General features: G+C 42.4%; 1 protein-coding gene across 1 annotated transcript in view; it reads left to right on the forward strand.

Annotated features, from left to right (window-relative positions):
* Window positions 1–19,545, forward strand: part of tgfbr2b (transforming growth factor beta receptor 2b) — a 76,029-nt gene that overhangs the window by 44,274 nt on the left and 12,210 nt on the right. Inside the window, exons 4-5 of the mRNA XM_063069839.1 lie at window positions 395–1,206; window positions 13,796–13,937. Coding sequence (XP_062925909.1) covers window positions 395–1,206; window positions 13,796–13,937 — 954 coding nt within the window. The remainder of the gene's footprint in view (window positions 1–394; window positions 1,207–13,795; window positions 13,938–19,545) is intronic.

A 19,545-nucleotide genomic window follows, 5' to 3' on the forward strand; every position in this document is an offset into this window, starting at 1 on the left:
ATCTGTGTTAACTGTCAACATTTAAAGGTAAACAGGGAAAAACCATCACTCTCCTAAAAAGGAAGTAAAGTTTCCCCTTCTCTATCCCTAAAGAGCCCAGGGATTAACCAGTTAGTGGTCAGTTGCTGACAGCAGCTAGAATGCTCCACTGATTCTTTTCTGCTCGAGTGCTCCAGAGCTGGTCAATATTGATAAACTCGGATCCATTCATAAGATGTGTGATTTGTTCTTTCTTTTGATATATTGTTTCTTCAGGGGAGATTACCCAGAAGTGGGATGGTTAAATTCTGGGCTGTGGTTTCTGTTTTTAATATTCAATTCAAGAGGGTGATTTTGAGAACTGATTGTGGTGCCTGTGTTTTCTTACAATTTTGCTGGTATCCGTCTACTTTAGATATCCCAGTGGATGTGGAATCTATCACCAAAGTGATCCTTGTCACTCTCATCCCACTGCTCGTCATTGCTTTCGTGGTGACCCTTGGTTATTACTTGTACCGGGTCCAGAGACAGAAGGCCCTGAACAGAGAGTGGGCAAAGGATCAGAAGGTCAAGAAAGCGGGTCATCGGATCCGGGGGCCGATTGACCGGAGCGAAGGGTGCGCCATCCGCCTGGACGACGACCAGTCTGACATCAGCTCCACCTGCGCCAATAACATCAACCACAACACTGAACTGCTGCCCCTGGAGCTGGACGGCATCGTGGGCAAGGGCCGCTTCGCTGAGGTCTACAAGGCCAAGCTACGACAGAGCACCTCCGAGCAGTTCGAGACTGTGGCCGCGAAGATCTTCCACTTCGATGAATACGTGTCCTGGAAGAACGAGAAGGAGATCTTCTCTGATGCCAACCTGAAGCACGAGAACGTGCTGCAGTTCCTGACGGCAGAGGAGCGGGATACAGAAATGGGCAAGCAGTACTGGCTGATCACCGCCTATCACCCCCAGGGCAACCTGCAGGACTACTTGATGAGGCACGTTGTCAGCTGGGAGGATCTGTGCCTGCTGGGAGGGTCGCTGGCCAAGGGGATCGCCCACTTGCACAGTGAATACACCCCCTGTGGCCGGCCGAAGATTCCCATTGCCCACCGGGACCTCAAAAGCTCCAACATTCTGGTGAAGAACGACATGACCTGCTGCCTTTGCGACTTTGGCCTGTCCTTGCGGTTGGAGTCGTCTCTGTCAATAGATGACTTGGCTAACAGCGGGCAGGTAAGTTCAAGTTTTTATCTCTTCAAACTATCAGGTATCTCTGCTCTGAATCTTCACAATAGACAATAGGTGCAGGGGTAGGCCATTCGGCCCTTTGAGCCAGCACCGCCATTCACCGTGATCATGGCTGATCATCCACAATCAGTATCCAGTTCCTGCCTTATCCCCATAACCTTTGATTCCACTATCTTTAAGAGCTCTATCCATCTTTCTTGAAAACATCCAGAGACTTGGGCTCCACAGCCTTCTGGGGCAAAGAATTCCACATATCCACCACTCTCTGGGTGAAAAACCTCCCTACCAATGCCCTAATACCTCAGATACGATTCTATCAAATGAGTTTTAATTGTGCTCCTGCAAAACACATTAAAATGCAAGGCTGGCTTGTAACTGGCTCATTGCTGTTGGATTAATTAACAAACACTTTCCATTAGGTTTCTATTATTTTTGTTATTTGGAATTCAGTCTAACTGCAAAGCTGTCGGGAGCCTGATTCCACACTGTAGTTTATACCCTGTACAATTTAGAGATACAGTTACAGTACTAATCCTGTCCGTAATTCTACAGCATTAATCCTCTCCATTAACCTCCTGTTCTAATACAACAGGAGTAACTCTGTCCCTACTGTCAGTTGAAAACCTTGTGGACCAGGAGTAATCTTGTCCATAACCTCAAAGCCTAAATCAGCAGGACTCCACAACCATTCCTTGCCGTTCTAATCCTGCCCCTAGTCCCAAACTGCTTTATTCTGCTGTTTGTGGGATTCTTGGCTTGGAATGCTTTGAGCTTGTAGTTTTCAGGTTGCTGGCTTTGCCTTGGTTCATTTTGTCCCTTGGCCACAGTGGAAGGTCACCTGTTTCTCCCCATCCACATAGCTTTGCACTTGCAATACCCCGTCATCGGTATCTGCCATTTTGCGCTCGCTTCTGAGCCACAATGCTGACTGAAATGTATCCTGCACCTAATCTAAGCTACTACTGCAGTTCTTGGGCCTGCCTATTTTTAGACTTGTCATTAGCTCCTCCGGAAGGATTTGGCATGTGTTAATTAGGAGCCTGACACCTGCAGATAAACTTTGGGAAAAGTTGTGTTGAGCAAAGCAGGTGTTTGAACCTGTCCAGGGTTCTTCAACAGTTCCTGTAGTCTCTAAGGAAAAGTCAGCTTTAAAAATAAATTTAGGCAAACTTCCTGTGGAAATAGGTGAATAGGTGGAAATAGCATCCTTCCACCCAACACCCCCCCCCCCCCCCCGGTCAAATGATCACAGAAACAAAAACTTCTGATTCTTTGTGTGTGTGAGATCTCTGTTCCATCTGTTTTTTTTCATTTACGTCATCACCATCAAATTTCCTTTCCTGTACCAACTCTGTTACGTGCCAATAAGGACAGGGGCTCCTTCCTTCACGCTCCTGCAGTACCCATTTTTGTGACTGACTAAATCACTGGAGAAACTGGTGGACATGAAAGACTTTTTTCCATCATGACAGACATTCTCTCGGCAAAGTCTTCCCAAACTTGTGGTACATCAAGGTTTTATACTCTTAAAGACAATACAACTTCAATAACTTCAACGACATTATTTCCTTCAGCATTCCGTGCCTGACAAGTGGTTCAATTGAAGTACATCTTCACAGTGCAAGCACATTCTAACTGATCAGACACCTCTGAAGGTTTGAAGTCCTTTGTTGAAACAAACTAATTCACACAGATTGTCTAAAGGCCTCTGAGGGAACTAGATGCCCAGGATTAGTGTTAAGAGGGTTAACTCTCCAAAGTCACCTTCAGTCCAAGGAATGTGTACCCAGCCCATCCAGCCTTTACTTGTATATGAAGCACTTCAACCCCTGCACCCTCTCCAATGCAATCATATTCTCACCTGACCTGAATTGTACACAGTACTCTAGTCGTGGCCTAAGCGGTGTTTTATACCATGACTTCTCATGCTCTTGTGTTCTACGCTTGTTTAATGAGTATATCTTGCCTACATGCACTACTACATCTAGAGATTTCCATACTTTTCACCCAAGGTTCCTCTGTTCCTCAGTACTCCCGGAGGCCTTGCCATTCAGCGCACACTTCCGAGCCCTGTTACTCATCAGAATTAAATTCCATTAGGCATTGCTCTGCCCATCTTACCAACTGAGTGATGTCATTCTGTGTCCTGAGGCTCACCTCCCCACTATCAACTGCACTATTGATTTTTTTTTTCTTTAATCTCCTCCGTGAAATTAACTGTACCGAGATGTCTCCACACTAGAGTCAACATTCTGGCAGATCTCTTCTGCGCTCTCTCTTGAGTCTTTCAAGGGTCTGGTGTTCAGTACTGAGCACAGTATTCCATCTGGATGCAATCTGTCTTTGAGAAGGGCACTTACATCCTATGCCTCAGTAAACAGACTATAGACTAATTGCCCCTACTTAACAAGTTATCCTACCACCTACATTCAATATCATGATGCATTTTATAGTTTTCCTTATTCTTACTGAATGGACCAACCCAACTCATTTATGTGTCTCTTCCCTTCTCAAGATGTTCTTGCTATGTATGGTGTTTTTTTTTTGCAGACTTGTAAATGATATCCTGTTTTCTCGGTGTCTTGAGAGACCAAAAAGAGCAGTCATTCTCATTCTGTCAAACGCTACTATAAGTCTCCTTTCAGCCTGAGAACAGCCGTCCACCACCTCTCCTGTCCCTTGGCCAGATTCATATCCATGTTGTCACAGTCCATTTCATTCAGTTGTGCTAACGTGCCTATGGTGCTGGTGCCACGAGAAACATCTCTGAAAGCCACATGCACAGCATATTAAGCATTGCTAAAAGGCTGACTTCGTCTGGTGAGGGTTTTGCTATTTGTCACTCAATTAATGTCACTGCCTTGCGTTAATAAATGAGGGTAAGCAGGCGTTCAGCCAGCAGATCGATGCTATTTAATAGTCTTGGCGTGTGAATGAGCTGCTTGTGTTACTGGTGTGGAACTTGTCACTAGTTCAAAATTAAGTCATCCATCCTGAAGTAAGCAAGCAGGAGATCTTTCAAGCAGTTTTTAACTGTCACTGTAGATTATTTGTCCGTGTATGATTTCATTACGATGTATACATTTTCTTCAGTTATCGTTGTGACATAGAAGTAGATCTTAGAATCATAGAGCAAAGGAAGCAAGCCTTTTGGCCCATCAGCATTTTAAAACAGTTACCTCTATTGTCACACAGACTGCCTCTCCCACAAGGCTGAGGCTTTTTTCTGTTTTAAGTTACACATCCAATTAAAACAGAAAAAAGCTGCAGCCTGTGACTTATCAGTAAAGGGGGGGGAGGAAGAAATCAGATTCAATAGTAACTTTCAGAACAGAAGTTACACATCCAATTCTGTTCTGAAAGTTATGATTGAATCTGATTTCTTCCCCCCACCCCACTCCCCAGCCTTTTCTGATGGTCCATTTCAAATAACAGCAGGCCACTTGAGTTCAAAATATTCTCCTGTCCCAGCTGTGTCTGTGGCCACCTTGCCACGCTGTCCTCCATCTGTCCATGGAAACATTCCCTCCTTATGAAAACATCTCGTGATAACTTCTACCAAATCTGTCGCCAGACTTTTACTTCCTCGTTCTCTGCTTGTTGGAAAGTTGGTTCCTCTTTACTGGTGGGCAAGAATTTGAAGGGCAGGGGGGTCTGAAGAATGTCCAACATTGAAAGGATGACCAAATGGGGGTGATTGTTTAGATATATTGGGCTTGCAATATTGTCACTGAAGTGCTTAGTTACAGGAGTAAGCGTGAGTGCCATCTTGGACGTACGTACACAGGGTATACATGCCACGAAAATTAACTCTTTCAGCAGCACCTTGTATTACAAACGCAAGTTAACAAATTTAAATGAACACAAGTTATGCATGACCTGCACAAAATAAACATAATGACCTGGTACAATACTGAAGGGAGGAGAAATACAGTCCAAAGTAGTTTAAGGGTTTTTCAGGCCGGGAAGAAGCTGACTAACCTACCATCTGAACTCAGTTTTCATGCCTTGGCTCCATATCCCTTGATATGCTTTCCCAGCCAAGCTCCTCCTGCCTCAGCTCTGCCTTTGTAGATTGCTCTTTATAATCTCAGCACATTTGATGCGAGTGAAATGTTTTGAAGTGCAGTGGATTACATCAGCCACTTAATTGGAACAATGCTTAAAGAACAAAAACTGATTGAGTAAATAGTATTTATTTGGGACACTCTGAGGTTTAATTGGGCCAGGAGACTGTGCTGAACAGTTTCTAACTAGCGTCAGACGCGTGCACTTTTGGGGCCCTCAGACACTAAACTGCGCTTAGGGAGAACAGTTTTTAAATCGCATCATTTTTGTGCTCTTGCGTTCAAGAAGCAGTGATTTTTGTGATTGATAGTTGTTGAGAAATGAGCAGTAAGACAAATCAGAATTGTTTTGCTCCCTGCGGTTTCAAGCATTCAGGCTTGGAGATGCCAGAAACACTGTAGAGTGAAAATGTAACAATTTCACTCCTTCAGATTAGGAGTTACAAAGAGTTTGAAGGTATCGGCAATCATCTTGAATATGACAATGAAAATGAAGATTGGGAGGATGTAATCACTGATGGCATTGTATGAAGGCAGTCTGTTATCTACACCAAGTGTCTGCACTAATTTTGTACAATTGCATTTAGTCAAAAAAAAATGTGGCAGCATACAGGTACACTGAATGAATTCCTCAATCGATAACAATCAGGATAATTTTATAGTACTGTACAAGTCGTCATTCACTAATCCGATTACCTGTAATCCGGTTCCTTCGATAATCCACACTGATTTCAAATTTTCTGTGCAACTGTAATTTCAAATTTTCCGGGCCACTGTACCAATCTGCTGCACATTGTTTTGGTTGCGCTAGATCTGTTCATGTGTTGATGGGTTGGTCTGCCTACGACCTCAGATCAGACATGGTGGCCCGCTGAATTTAAGCATGTTACTAAGCGGAGGAAAAGAAACTAACAAGGATTCCCTCGGTAACTGCGACTGCAATGTAGTCTTTGGGGTAACTGCAAGTCTGTGTCTTTGCTATCGCTTAGCTCATGCTTGAGTGCTGGCAGTGGGTGTGCTTTACTTTTTGCCGATGGGGAGGGGGAATTTTTGCTTGCTGCCTTACGCGCTGGAGGGAGGGGAGCGGGGAGCAGGCGCGGGGAATTTAGGGGTTCTAACATTTAACTGTCATTCATTCTTTGGGACACTCCTCTGTTTTCATAGATGGTTGCGAAGAAAAAGCATTTCAGGATGTATATTGTATACATTTCTCTGACATTAAATAAACCTTTGAATTCTTTGAATCCTTTGATATTTTAAAGGTATGATGAGGCGGTTAGCTATTGCTTAATGTGATCCTTCTGTAATTCGGCATTTTCACTAATCCAGCACTCCTCAGGTCCCAATGGTGCTGGATTATAGAAGGTCGACCTGTAGTAGGATTGACAGTGTTCTAATTTGTTCTGTATTTCATTTAAATACATATTTTGTTACTCAGTTAAATGGTAGCTTTTTAAAATAAATCTTTTTAGCTAGTCCCATGAAACTTTGAGTAATTGGGCAGCCGTTTAATTGGACCAAGATGTACTGGACCTGATGTGTCCCAATTTACTGGAATCCTCTGTACTTCAAAGTCTAGTTTGTTATCATATGCACAAGTACTGTACATGTATACACAGATGTCATGAAAAACTAACTTGACAGCAGCAGGGTAGGCACATAGCATGATATAAGCAGTAGTCATAAGAAAGACATAAATTTTAAAGCTGATCACAAAGCAGCAGAGAAATCATTTGAGTTCGCAAAGCATTGCGGATGAAAATCTAACACCAGAACAAGTCTACAATGCTGATTGGTTTTTATACCTTACATAAAACCTTAAGGTAAAATACAGATAATGCACTGTAACCTTTCAATCAAAACACGTATCGTAGGTGCAGACTGAAAGCTGCCGTTGTTTATTGTTGTTTAACAGCTGATTCAGGTATTCTCCCAATGCTGTTGTGTTGCTTTTGTTAGCCTGCACACGTTCTATTTGCATTGTATTAATGGTGTGTAATAACTTTTACTGTTAAGTACATACGTGTGACTGCTTAGCACATAAATACAGAGTCAGAGTCAGAAATGATGGCAATCCCGAGCTATCTCACTACATGTTCCAAAACAGTCGAAACACTTCCAGCCCCAGGCATTTTGGATAAGGGCTACTCAACCTGTACTGCTATCTTTTGACATAAAGCAAGTTTCAGCATACAACATTTCAGCAATGATCTGAAAAGCTTCCTCACTTGTTTGAGACAGAATGTGGCAGAGCGTGGGTGGTCTGCCACCTTCCAGTTCCCTCCCTGTGAAAGAAAACCGTTGGCCCTGAACTTCCACATGAAATGAAAGGCAGATACCTGGCCTAAACTCTCCATTGGTGTGACAATTCCCCATTTAGCTGTGACCACTCCACCAAATGTCTGGAGTGGTGCCTGAACCCACAGGCTCCTGGCTAATATTTTTTTTACTGCCTCCGCTGATTTGGTGAAGCCAAGACTTCCAAAGTACTGACAGTATGGATCTCCTCATATCCCGCTGACGTGAACAATATAGTCCCCTCATGGCTGGCTTTCTCCCTATTTTGTTGCTGGCACGTTCTCCAACAGAGTGGAATATGAAACAAAGCACATAAACCTGAGCTCTAGCCTTGCAGCCCCGAGTGGCATTAACGTTACACTTAGCAGCTATGTGTCGGACCAAATCTGTCTTTTTAAAAAAAATAGCATTCATTCTGTGGATTTTAGCTAATACTTTTTAATAATGAGTCATTGACTTTCAAGTATGCTAAGCCTCTCTGTGAGCCTATGCTGCAGACCACACACCCATCCCATCCTCTTTCCCCTGCACTGGTCTCAGAAACCACTTTTGCTACAGTGTGCGGACTGTGGAAATCCCAGAGTATTGTTGTGGTGTGATTAGACTAAGTGCAGAAACAGGTTCGATCGTCATTGTATACAGGAAAAAGACCCTGTTGATTTCAACTCATTGAAGAGCAGTGGAGTTGAGAAAATATGATACCGCTAATCCCAATGATTTGGCCTCCCTCGCCCCATGCTTTCCCTCCCACTTCTTCTTTGTTGGCCTTATCACATGCCGGAATCAAAACAAAACCACATGACATGGAATCTCAGTGATGTAAAGCACCCTCTTCTCATTGTTACATCAGGCTGGAGGTGCAGAAGCCTTAAAGTCTGATACCACCAGATTCAGGAACAGCTCTTTTCCTATAACCACCTGGTTCTTGAACCCTAACTCTACCTCAACAGTGGAACACTAGATATCACCTCGTGCATTGACGTATACTTGTCTCTTTTTTTTTGCACTGAAGTTGTGCTTTAGCACAGTTTCTGCTCTCTTTTTTCAGCGCCATGTATAATTTATGTGTAATTAATGTTGTTTATATCTACAGGCTTCTGATGCTACTGTAAGTAATTTTTTCATTGTCCCATGTACTTCACCATGCCTGTGCTCATGAGAATAAACTTGACTTGACCAGTGGGTCTGTTAATGGTGTACAGAATGCAGATCCCAGACCGCAGTCCCAAGTCAGTTCTTTACTGTGGGTCATTTACTGGTGTACAGACTGTGCACTGATGGTTAGGGTGTGTACTGTTCCTCCACTGGCCCGCATGTAGTTAGTATCTGCAGCCACCGACTCTGGTCGGTATCAAGTCACAGCTCGAGAACTAATTTCTGGGCCGCAGGTCCTTTCAACCGTACCAGAACTGGAGTTGGTGATTAGGTAGTCAGGTCTGGTCCATCGCTCACTCACAACTTGGCAGATCTGTAACCTAACTCCCCATACCTAACTTCTCCCCCATGATTTTGGGTATCAAAAATAAACCAAGCCAGGAGTTGGAACTAACTGGGTCTCAGTTAGTAGGACTGTTGTGAATCTCTGCCAGCCTTTGCACGTTGAGGTGTTTTTGTTTTGGCTTCAGTCTTGAGGCAAAGAAGTTTACGTTGTCTGCTAAACTTCCAATCTAACAAAAATAGGCTCTCTCTATTTACCCTTCTGGTTTCAGTTATAATCTCAATCCAATCTGAATTTTGGGGATTATCTTCATATTTATGCATGCAATCCTTTCTCTAACTTAACCCTTTGATTTCAGGTAAAATCTACAAAATATTCATTCTAAGGGTTAAGAGAATAGATTGCATGGATAAATGTGAAGTTAATCCCTGTCTGTGGCATCCAGTGTGAATATAATGAACATCTTAAAATGTAATTTTAATGTAAGTAGTCCGGTGTTCTTAGTGTGATCCAACTAGGGCTTCATTTACATACCCTGCATCCTAAAACTCTATCCTCCCAGTACCAAGGCCATCCTGTCTCCATATGGCACAACTGAACTGAAATCTGTAATGAAAACTTGAACATTGAAAGCAATGTTGAAATGTATCAATATGTGCTGAGTTCTCCCCCAACACTCATTGACCAACACACATCGCAGATAAGCTGAAGGAATAGTCTCTTAAGCATTTTGAAATCTATATGTAATACTCTTTTTATAAAAGTATATATAATTGGTAGTCAGAATCCTACCTGGTTGACACTGATCTTTCAGCTTGAAGCTTGATCGATCTTGGCCTGTGAGGTATGGGACACTATTTTCTATGAGACAGAAGAATTTAAGGGTTTTTGTGTGTGCATGTGTGTCTCATCTAAAACCCAAATACCCAAATCTTAAGCCCTGCTCTTTTACTCTTTTTTACTTTTTAGTGGTTTTAACTAAATTTATCTTTGTATTTTCTGTGGTTTGATAACCTGTGCTCGTCTGTTTCCTGTGGCATTTCTAACAACACATCAATCTGAAAACCACGGCAGGGTAAGGACAGCAGGTTGCTCAGGTGAGATGAACATTGTCCCCCTGGCACACTTGCCTCCTGTTACATTTCAGCAATAGCACCATTCGAATCATTCTGGGCAATACCACATGGTTCTCACAGGAAGCATATATTGCATACGTGTTTTTCTTTATCAGGGCCAGATTCCTTTGACCCTTGAAGGTTCCTTCTGTAACTCCCGGTTGGGGCCCTTCAGGAGAAAGGCTGGACCTCTGATTCACAGTGCTCCGGCCTGAGCCTGGAGTTCTGTGCGTTTACTAGCTGAATGCTGTCCTAAGCATTCAAGGTCCTTGTAGCCGTCCCTTCTTAGTGGTGATGTTTTATAAGGAGCCCTGCCTGCATGCACCAATCACAACCCAGAAATGTCCCAGTGCACTGCAAATCCAATTAAGATGCAAGTATTTTCGAGTACTGATGTAAACATGGCAACTAATTTAAACACAGCAATATCCTGAAAACAACAGTGGAAGGTATCTTCAAGCAATACTTTAAGTGATATTGTTTAAAGATTAAATGTTAACTACAGCATTGATGAGAAGCGCGTCAACCCCGCTCTTCCAGAAAGCGTCAAGCGTTGCGGGTTTTTCTAGCTCAGAGAACAGTCATGATCCTGGTTTTTCAGTCTCCCTCAGGAAGTGGGTTTTGCTATTGGTTCAAAGAATTCTTTATTTCAAAGATAAACTTTAAATCATCATTTAATAGTAATACAAAAGAGGAAATAGTCCAAAACTTCTATATTTTTCATTAATAGTAGTGTTGACTTTTTCAAACCACAGTACCATTGCTACTTGTGTGGCTCCCTGAGGTGATGTGCCATTTCAGTGTTTGACGTGCTTCCCTACCCAACTCAGCCGTTCCAAGTGTTGAAGAGGAAGGAGCATAGACTGCGGTCCTTCCCCACTGAGCCATTGCTTTGGCTACACAAAGCTTCAGTGCGCATTTTCCTCGAACCTGGAATGTACCAGATGGTAGCATGCCCTAATGGACATTTCACGGTGTTGGAAATCCAAGAAGTTTTGGGTTGACCACAGGGTGTTCACAACATGACATCTTAGTTCAGGGAGCTAGTTTATCGCACTGTTCTCACAGCATTTGATATCGATAGTCATGAGGAGCCTGCCACGGTGTTGTGTAACCACATTTAATTTCAGTTGTAGTCTTTGTGAAATTATACTGCTAGTCATCTGAGTTTAACAGCTTGTGCCAATAATATCACAAAAATAGTACTGTGTAAACTCAGTTATGGTAAAGTAGAATTGAGTTTGCATTAATGGAGACGCAAAACTACTGGGAGTGTGGTAATGCCAAGAGAAACCAACTTTGGGAGAACTTTTATGCAACTTTCATGGCTGTGCTTCAGACTGAAAGGTACGACCCTGTTAATGTGGGCAGGGTTGTGGTGTCTGCATGTGAGCTTGTGAAATATAAAACTGCTTGCTCAAGCAAAAGCGTCCAGAAGCTTTGTAGGTGGGTGGGTGGGGGTGGGTATGCTTTGCCTTAGTAAGGAATTCCTTTACAAACAATGAGAAGTTGGAGAGCAACACACAGTCTGCTAGAGGAATGCAGTGGGTTAAACTTCATGGGGGGTGTGGGGGAGGAAATAAATTGTCACCGTTTCAGATTGAAACCTTGCATTATGACAACTGCTTGACCCACTGACTGTCTGTTGCTCTACATTCCTGCATTTGTAGGGTCTTGTCTCCAGTAACAAGTTGTGAGTTGGATTTTACATCGATTGAAGCTTCTTTTTGGCCAACAAATTGGGAGCCAGTTCATTCGAAGAACTGTTTGATGTCCTCCCTGTTAAAATGTATCTTTCTAGAAAGTGGACATTGCCTGTAAAAATGTGTGAAGCAGTCCATTTGACGCCTTTTCACTTCTAGTTGGTGGGCTCACCGTTGTTCGGTATAGAAGTAATGAGGCCCATTGTATCAAGTACTATAGGCAAGAACATAAGAAATAAAAGCAGGAATTGGCCAACTTGTCCCTGAAACCACCTCTACCATTTACTGAGATCACAGCTGATTCAAACATGGCTTTAGCATCACTTTTTTTTTTGCTTTCTTCCCATACCCCTTGACATCTTTGCAGTTCAAATATATTGATTGATTCGTCTTTTACAGCTTCTCAGGGTAGAGAAGACTTGAAATTCACAATCCTTCAAGACCTCTTGCTCAAAAACTGTCTTCTAGTTCATAATAGCTGCACTAGGGGAGTCTCCCTGCAACCAATTCTCATTCTTCTACCAAGTCCAATATGAAGGAGATACAGTCCCAATGAGGGGGAAAAGTATTAATTGCTGTGTTTGCTAATCACTCATCAGCTTGAGTTTCCTCTTTCCAAAACTGAATTCCTGCTGAATGTTTAATATTGATTTGTTTCACCTTTACTGTTGGACAGTTTTAAAAAAAAGACGAGGGAACTTTGGATAGCAGCATTTCATAGTAATGTCATTGTTAAGGAAGTCATTTATGGGCCAACTGAAAGAAGATTGTGACTCTGGAGAATAGATTAGATATAAAAGATTCACAGGTACATATCTAGAATTTCCTATCTAACCATATTGATAATTTAAAAATTTGAAATTCATTTTATTTTAATTCACTACCTTTCATTTTGTTTTCCTTCTTTGCTCGAGGTTCTTGGCATTCTAAAAAGTCCAATGCTGTTGCATAATAACCTTGGTCACTATCCATTGTTACTGTAATGTATTCAAATGGGGGCTTGTCACATGTCTAGACAAGAGGATTCTGAGCTGGATGCAAGAAGCCTTTGGTTTCACCACCTAAGGAAATCTTGCTCCTTAAAACAGCCTATACTGCTGAAAGAGCTTACTTAATGTATAGAAATTATACATTGACCCCGTTCAAAGTCGGCCTATTTTACTAATTGGTTTATGTATTTAGAAATACAGTGCAAAATAGGCCCTTCCGGCCCAATGAATTGTGCAGCCCAGCAACCCTAGCCCAATCATGGTAGAATCTACAATGACCAATTAACCTACTGGACTGTGGGAGGAAACCAGAGCACCTGGAGGAAACGCGCATGGTCACAGGGAGAACGTACAAACTCCTTACAGACGACGTCTGAATTGAACTCCAAGCTCTGACACCCAAAGCTGTAATAGTCGCGCTAACAGCTCCGCTACTGAAACGAACTCGAAGTCTCGGTCCAAATTGAAATCTTTCATCAGTTTCCTGCAAGCCATTGTAATTGGATACAAAGGAGCCATTTGACTTGATTTTGAAATAGTCAGCGGGAGCAGTGACATATTTATTTCAGGGAATATAACATGGACACACATCAACACCCAGGCAATGATCAGCTGTCTTACCTGGTCACCCCGGATTGAATGCCTTTCAGGCCATGACCCACACCCACACCACAAGAACGAGAACGCAGAAAGTCCTAGTGGAATGCCTCCATACAGTTAACTAGTGTCTGGTTTTGCACAACTCTCTCAATAACAGTGGATCAGGAGACCAGATTTGATGCAAGGACAAAGGAAGTTGGTCAAGGTTATGAATAAACTTTTATTTAACTGAAGACCTTGGTAGACCATAAGTTAATTTTAAATCAGGGCATTAGTCGTATTCGGTTTCCGTCCACTTCTTGTAAGTTTTATGACATTCCAATGACCAGCATGACAATTTTTACCCATTTTATGTACCTTGTAGGTTGGCACAGCCAGATATATGGCCCCTGAGGTGCTGGAGTCGCGCATTAATTTGGAGGACATTGAAGCATTTAAGCAGACGGATGTGTACTCGCTGGCACTTGTATTGTGGGAGATAGTATCGCGATGTACAGCTGTTGGCGGTGAGTGGCTTTAAAACTCTTATCGTAAAACCTCAGAGAGACTGGCATTTATAACAAAGATCATGTGTCTCCCTGTGATCTCCCCAAAAAGGAGAAGCTATCATTTGTATCAATAAAGGTTCAGTTGGTGATTCTCTTGGCTCTTTGGTAAAATATGAAATGAGAACCAACACGACTCCCTAGATCAATGTAAATCCTTTTATTATTTCCACCAGTTGAGGAATTTGGTCAGTATATTAATTATCACAGCACTTTTTGCCCCTTTGTTTGGTTAGAAAGACTGAACATTGCATTTCAGCAGATACTAATCTAAAACTGCTTTTCCAATGGCAAGTATTTCTTTGAAGCCATGAGTACCATTTTAGAAATATAGAAAATCTTCAGCACATTAGAACCATGTAACCTATTCTAGAAGCTGCCTAGAGTTTCTCTACTGCATAGCCCTCTATTTTTCTAAGCTCTATGTACCTATCTAAGAATCTCTTAAAATACCCTATTGCATCCATCTCTACCACCATCACTGGCAGTGCATTCCACACACCCACCACCCTCTGTGTGGAAAAACTTGCCTCTGACATCCCCTGTACCTACCTCCAAGCACCTTAAAACTGTGCCCTCTCGTGTTAGCCATTTCAGCCCTGGGAAAAGACCTTTGGCTATCCACACTATCAATGCCTCTCATCATCTTATACACCTCTATCAGGTCACCTCTCATCCTCCGTCACTCCAAGCAGAAAAGGCCAAGTTCATTCAACCAAGTGTTAGACAACAAGCTTATGCAATCTGTCTGTAAAAGAAGTACTGAGGGCCTATTGGATAATGACTAGAATATGGCTAAACCAAAGTCGGGGAGGGAAGGTGCTATTACTGTTCTGAGTGTGACTTGTTCACCAGACCAATAACTTGCTTTTCCCGTGTTGACTGTGCTCTTTTCCAGCCAAGTTCTATTGTTACTGATATTTGTGTACGGTGAGAAATGTTATGTTTAATCTCTTTCTAATGCAGTCACAGAATGTACATCTTTATTCCTGCGTATGCAGTATACAGACAGTGTTGGGACGTGGTGAAACTGGAATATTTAAGAATGAGAAAGATGCATTTCAAGGGAAGCTGGAGAGGTTCATGAAGGAAATGGAAGGTGGGGTTTGATTGAGCGGTATGGGAAGAAAATTGAGTGGTCCGTCTTTGTGCTGTATGTGGCACTGAAGTGTTAACTGGGTACAAAAGTGTGCAAAAATAGCACTGATTAAATGAAATCTGATGTTGTGTTGGTAGGACATGGAACAGTATAAGTCTTTCAGCCCATGATGTTGTGTTGATCTATAAACCTACTCCACAGTGAATCCATCCCCTCCATCCTATATTGCTCAGAACCATCCATTTTTTCTTTCACTCATGTGCCTATCGAAGAGTCTCTTAAATGTCCCGAATGTATTAGCCTCAATCACCACCTCCAGCAGTCACTCTAGGTACCTGCCTTGCTCCCTGTGTACTATTTTAAAAAAAAATCTACCTGTGACATCTTCCTAAACTTTCCTCCACTCAACTTAAGAAGATGTCTTCTTGTATTGGCCGTTGCTGTCCCGGGAAAAGAGTATTGACTATCCACTCTGTTTATGCTGCTTCTAATCTTTTACATCTCTATCAAGTCACCTCTCATCCTCCATTCCGAAAGGGAGAAAAGGCCTTGGCTCGCTCAACCTCTCCACACAAGACACATTCTCCAATCCAGGCAGCATCCTCGCAAATCTCCTCTGTGTCCCCTCTAATGCTTCCACACCCTTCCTGAGGCAGCCAGAACTGGACGTGGTATTGTGAAAAATTCAGGGATAAGGCTCTGGTGTCAAGGAAGCTGCTTCTGAGCAACAAATGTCAGTGGCCCGCTGTCTTAAACCGATGCTACCTTGTAAATGGAGGCGCTGACACTGCACAGAGCAAAGGCTGTAGCTATTGTTAAGTGGGGGCTTTCAGTGACTAGCCGTGACGGAACTGGAACTCTCTGCTTGGCACTGCGTTTTCACTGCTGTTTACTCAGACACTGAACATTAGAAATCTCTTACCAGGGCCACCCACTATCGTGAGTTAAGATCTCCCCTTAATCCATTTGTTCAAGTTGAATGGATTTTATTAACTGGATCTGCCTGAGGGCATTTTCCCTTTTTTAAAAAAAATATTTCTTTTTTTTACCAGATTACTATGTAGTTATCAGTCAACAAAATGTGTGCTTGTGTTTCAGTATTACACCACCTACTAAATTACATTGCAGATTATAGGTAGCTTGTGCCTACGGCTATATGGAACCAAAGGACACTTTATAACAGAAACAATTATGCTGCTAGTATTGAATCAAAATTGCCTTGATTCCAGGACTATCTCCTACGAGCAACAATAAAAAAAACACGCACACACACACACACAACGTCTGTTTCCTGTAGTTCTGGCATTGCAGCAAATAAACTTCCGTTCCTGTGATGTCTTTCTCCCTGCTGTCTTATCAACTAATCTAGTTTCAGACGCACCCGTCTGGGACATGTCCAGACATGGGGTCGGTCACTGCAATCATTTTCTTTGGTGGTTTTTTAAACTTTTCAACATTTGATTTTTTTTTTCAACATGAGGCAGTTTTAAATTGCTTATTAAATGTGTTTTTTTTTACACACACTGCTGCGTTTTATTTTTGAAACAGCAGTTGGTCCTAATAAGGAGCAAGGTGGTGTTGGCAACATGACAAGGAAAGGAGTGACTTGTCAGAGTATCTGTGCACTTAACCATTTTTGTCACTTGAGTAACTACTAGCCTGGTTTTAACAGTTCACAACATTGTGTTCAGATCCCTCCATGCAGTTGCTTCTTGCTGCCTCTATAACCTACGGCCCTCCAAGGTCCTGGCGAAGGATCTCTACCCAAAAATATCCACGCTTTATTCCCCTTCATAGATGCTGCCTGCCCTGCTGAGTTCCTCCGGCATTTTGTGTGTGTTGCTCTGCGTCCGTAGAATCTCTTGTGTTCGTGATTTTTTTGCCTCCTGCAGTCTTTGTGACCCTTCAATTCCACATACTGTGCTTGCGTGTTTCGTATTGCTCTGTCTGGGCAACCGTGCCTTCAGTCACCCAGACTGCCGAGTTCTACACCTGCTCGGGTCATGGGAATTTGGCCTTTCAGATTTTATTTTGTGGGGAAGGGAGGGGGGGAGTGAAGAAAATAAACAAATATAAAGCATATATAGAGAACAAAACTAATTTACCAAAGGTGATGATTGCAGGCTGCCAATTCACAGTGGGAGGCCACTTAAGGGATTCACTTTGATAACTGTTAGATCGGCTTTTTCAATTCATCTGTAAAATACTTGTATGCTACATTATCAGACAATTTAACGCCCACTTCAGGTTCATGAAAACAATAACTCTTTCGCTTCTGCCTACAATATGGTCAGATTTCTTTTGCCTGAAGACTGCGCCACTTAGAGCATTACTGTTGGAGAGATTACCACCCTTATGGACATTCAAAGAGGGGATAAAGGGTTTGTTGTATGGAAAAATGTGGAGTGCACTGTAATCTCTGCAGTTTTCTGGCTAAGCATTTCTACCTGACTTTCTTCCTTAAAAACTACTTTGAACGTACCTTTCAAGCTTTGTTATGAAGTTGTTTGATGGCTCTCCTGTACACTACTGTGGGAGAAGTCACTACATTGTAAACCGTGAATAAATGGGAGTTATTATTGTCGCAGATTGGTAGTGCTCTCAGAAACAGATAAACTGAAATATTTCCATGGGTTTATTTAAGAGTAACATTTTAACACTTATAAGTAACACTTTAGCCCTTTGGAATCTATAGCAGCAAGATAGCACTTCCATGACAGTATGTAAACAAGTTTTTTTTAAAAAAGAGAGGATGGCCTATAACGATAAGATCGTCCTTTAATGCAATTACTAAGGATATTGGCATAGATGACAAATTCCTGTTCATAACCCGATAACACTGTCTTCTGTTTATCAGTATACACAGGAAGACAGATGCTTCAAAATATCTTTAAATTTTAAAAAAACACACACACACTTTAAAATAATTACACGAAAAAATATTAGAACTCTTCCTCCTCTTGAACCTCTGTTGAACACCAGCAAAAATAGATTGTAGAATTTAACTGGTAAGTGTATTCTATTCGAGTGCTAGGTCCTCAACCAACCCTCTGTATCTGCTTTTTTAACTTCGTCCTTCCATTTTCTGTAGTCATCCAAACTTACTCCATTTTTGAATGTTTGATACAAGCTCCCCTTACTTTGCTTTACCCTGTTATATTTCTCCATCCTCAACATCCACGGTCTAAAACTGGAAGATTCCTCCAACTCCTTTCCTGTTTTGCAATGTGATTAGTTGGAATTTCATCCACTGCCCTTAAATGGATTCATTTATTTTAAGTTCTAATTCAGCCTGTTAATATTTCTCCAATTTGAGCCTTAACTCCTGGTCTGCATTTGCGTGCAATAAGCCCTAGAGGGTGCGTTTGGAAGAGCATAGACCTCTAGGGGGTTTGTAAGGCTCTAGAAACTAGACAGACGAGGTGGAAAATGCCAAAGAGATTTGACCAAGGATGGTCTTTTTCAAATTGAGACTTTTGGTGAAATGAGTAAAACGTATGTCGGTAGCACAGAGTTAGGGACAAGTAGGATTTAGAGAGCATTAAAATACAACCGGCAATGTTGTGGATCCAGAGTGGTTTGAGCAAGCCTTGCTGTTATGACGAACAGTGTGTTTCAAGTTTGTGTCCATGTAGGATGACTCTCTTGACGTTCTGTAGTTACAGGGAGAACGCAGGAGAATGGGGTTGCGAGGGATAAGAAGTCAGCCGCGGTTGAATGGTGGAGAAGGCTCGATGGGCCAGTAGCCTTCTGCTCCTGTATCTTGTGATCCACGGGTCTCTTGTGTCCTGTTCTGAAGACGTTCGGGTCGTATTATTGAGTCGTGCGTCATTTGTTTTGTGCCTTGCCTGTTGGTTTACCAGAAGGACGTCTCCATTTCCAGCCATCTCTCGTACTGTGGGAGATCTGCCCTGTGAGATCTCTCATATCAGTTTTGCTCTGCTAGCTTTTCCTTTTATGCTATGTTTTGTCATTGGTATCAGTTAAATGCAGCACATTTTCTGTGGCCTCTTTAACCCATGATGGTCCTCACTGAATCCAGAGTTGTGTGGTAAAGAACATGGAAATCTACAGCACATTACAGGCCCTTCGGCCCACGATGTTGTGCTGACCATGTAACTTACTGTAGAAGCTGCCTAGAATTTCCTTACCGCATAGCCCTCTATTTTTCTAAGCTCCATGTACCTATCTAAGAGTCTCTTAAAAGACCCGATTGTATCCACCTCCACCAATTACCAGCAGTGTGTTCCATGCACCCACCACTCTGTGTGTGGAAAAACTTAACCCTGATCCCCCTGTACCTACTTCCAAGCACCTTAAAACTACACTCCCCCGTGTTAGCCATTTCAACCCTGGGAAAAGGCCTCTGACTATCCACACGATCAATGCCTCTCATCATCTTGTACACCTCTGTCAGGTCACCTCTCCTCCTTCAATGCTCCAAGGAGAAGTTCACTCAACCTATTCTCA

The sequence above is a fragment of the Mobula hypostoma genome, chromosome 17 (genome assembly GCF_963921235.1).
Source record: "Mobula hypostoma chromosome 17, sMobHyp1.1, whole genome shotgun sequence".
Classification (NCBI taxonomy): domain Eukaryota; kingdom Metazoa; phylum Chordata; class Chondrichthyes; order Myliobatiformes; family Myliobatidae; genus Mobula; species Mobula hypostoma.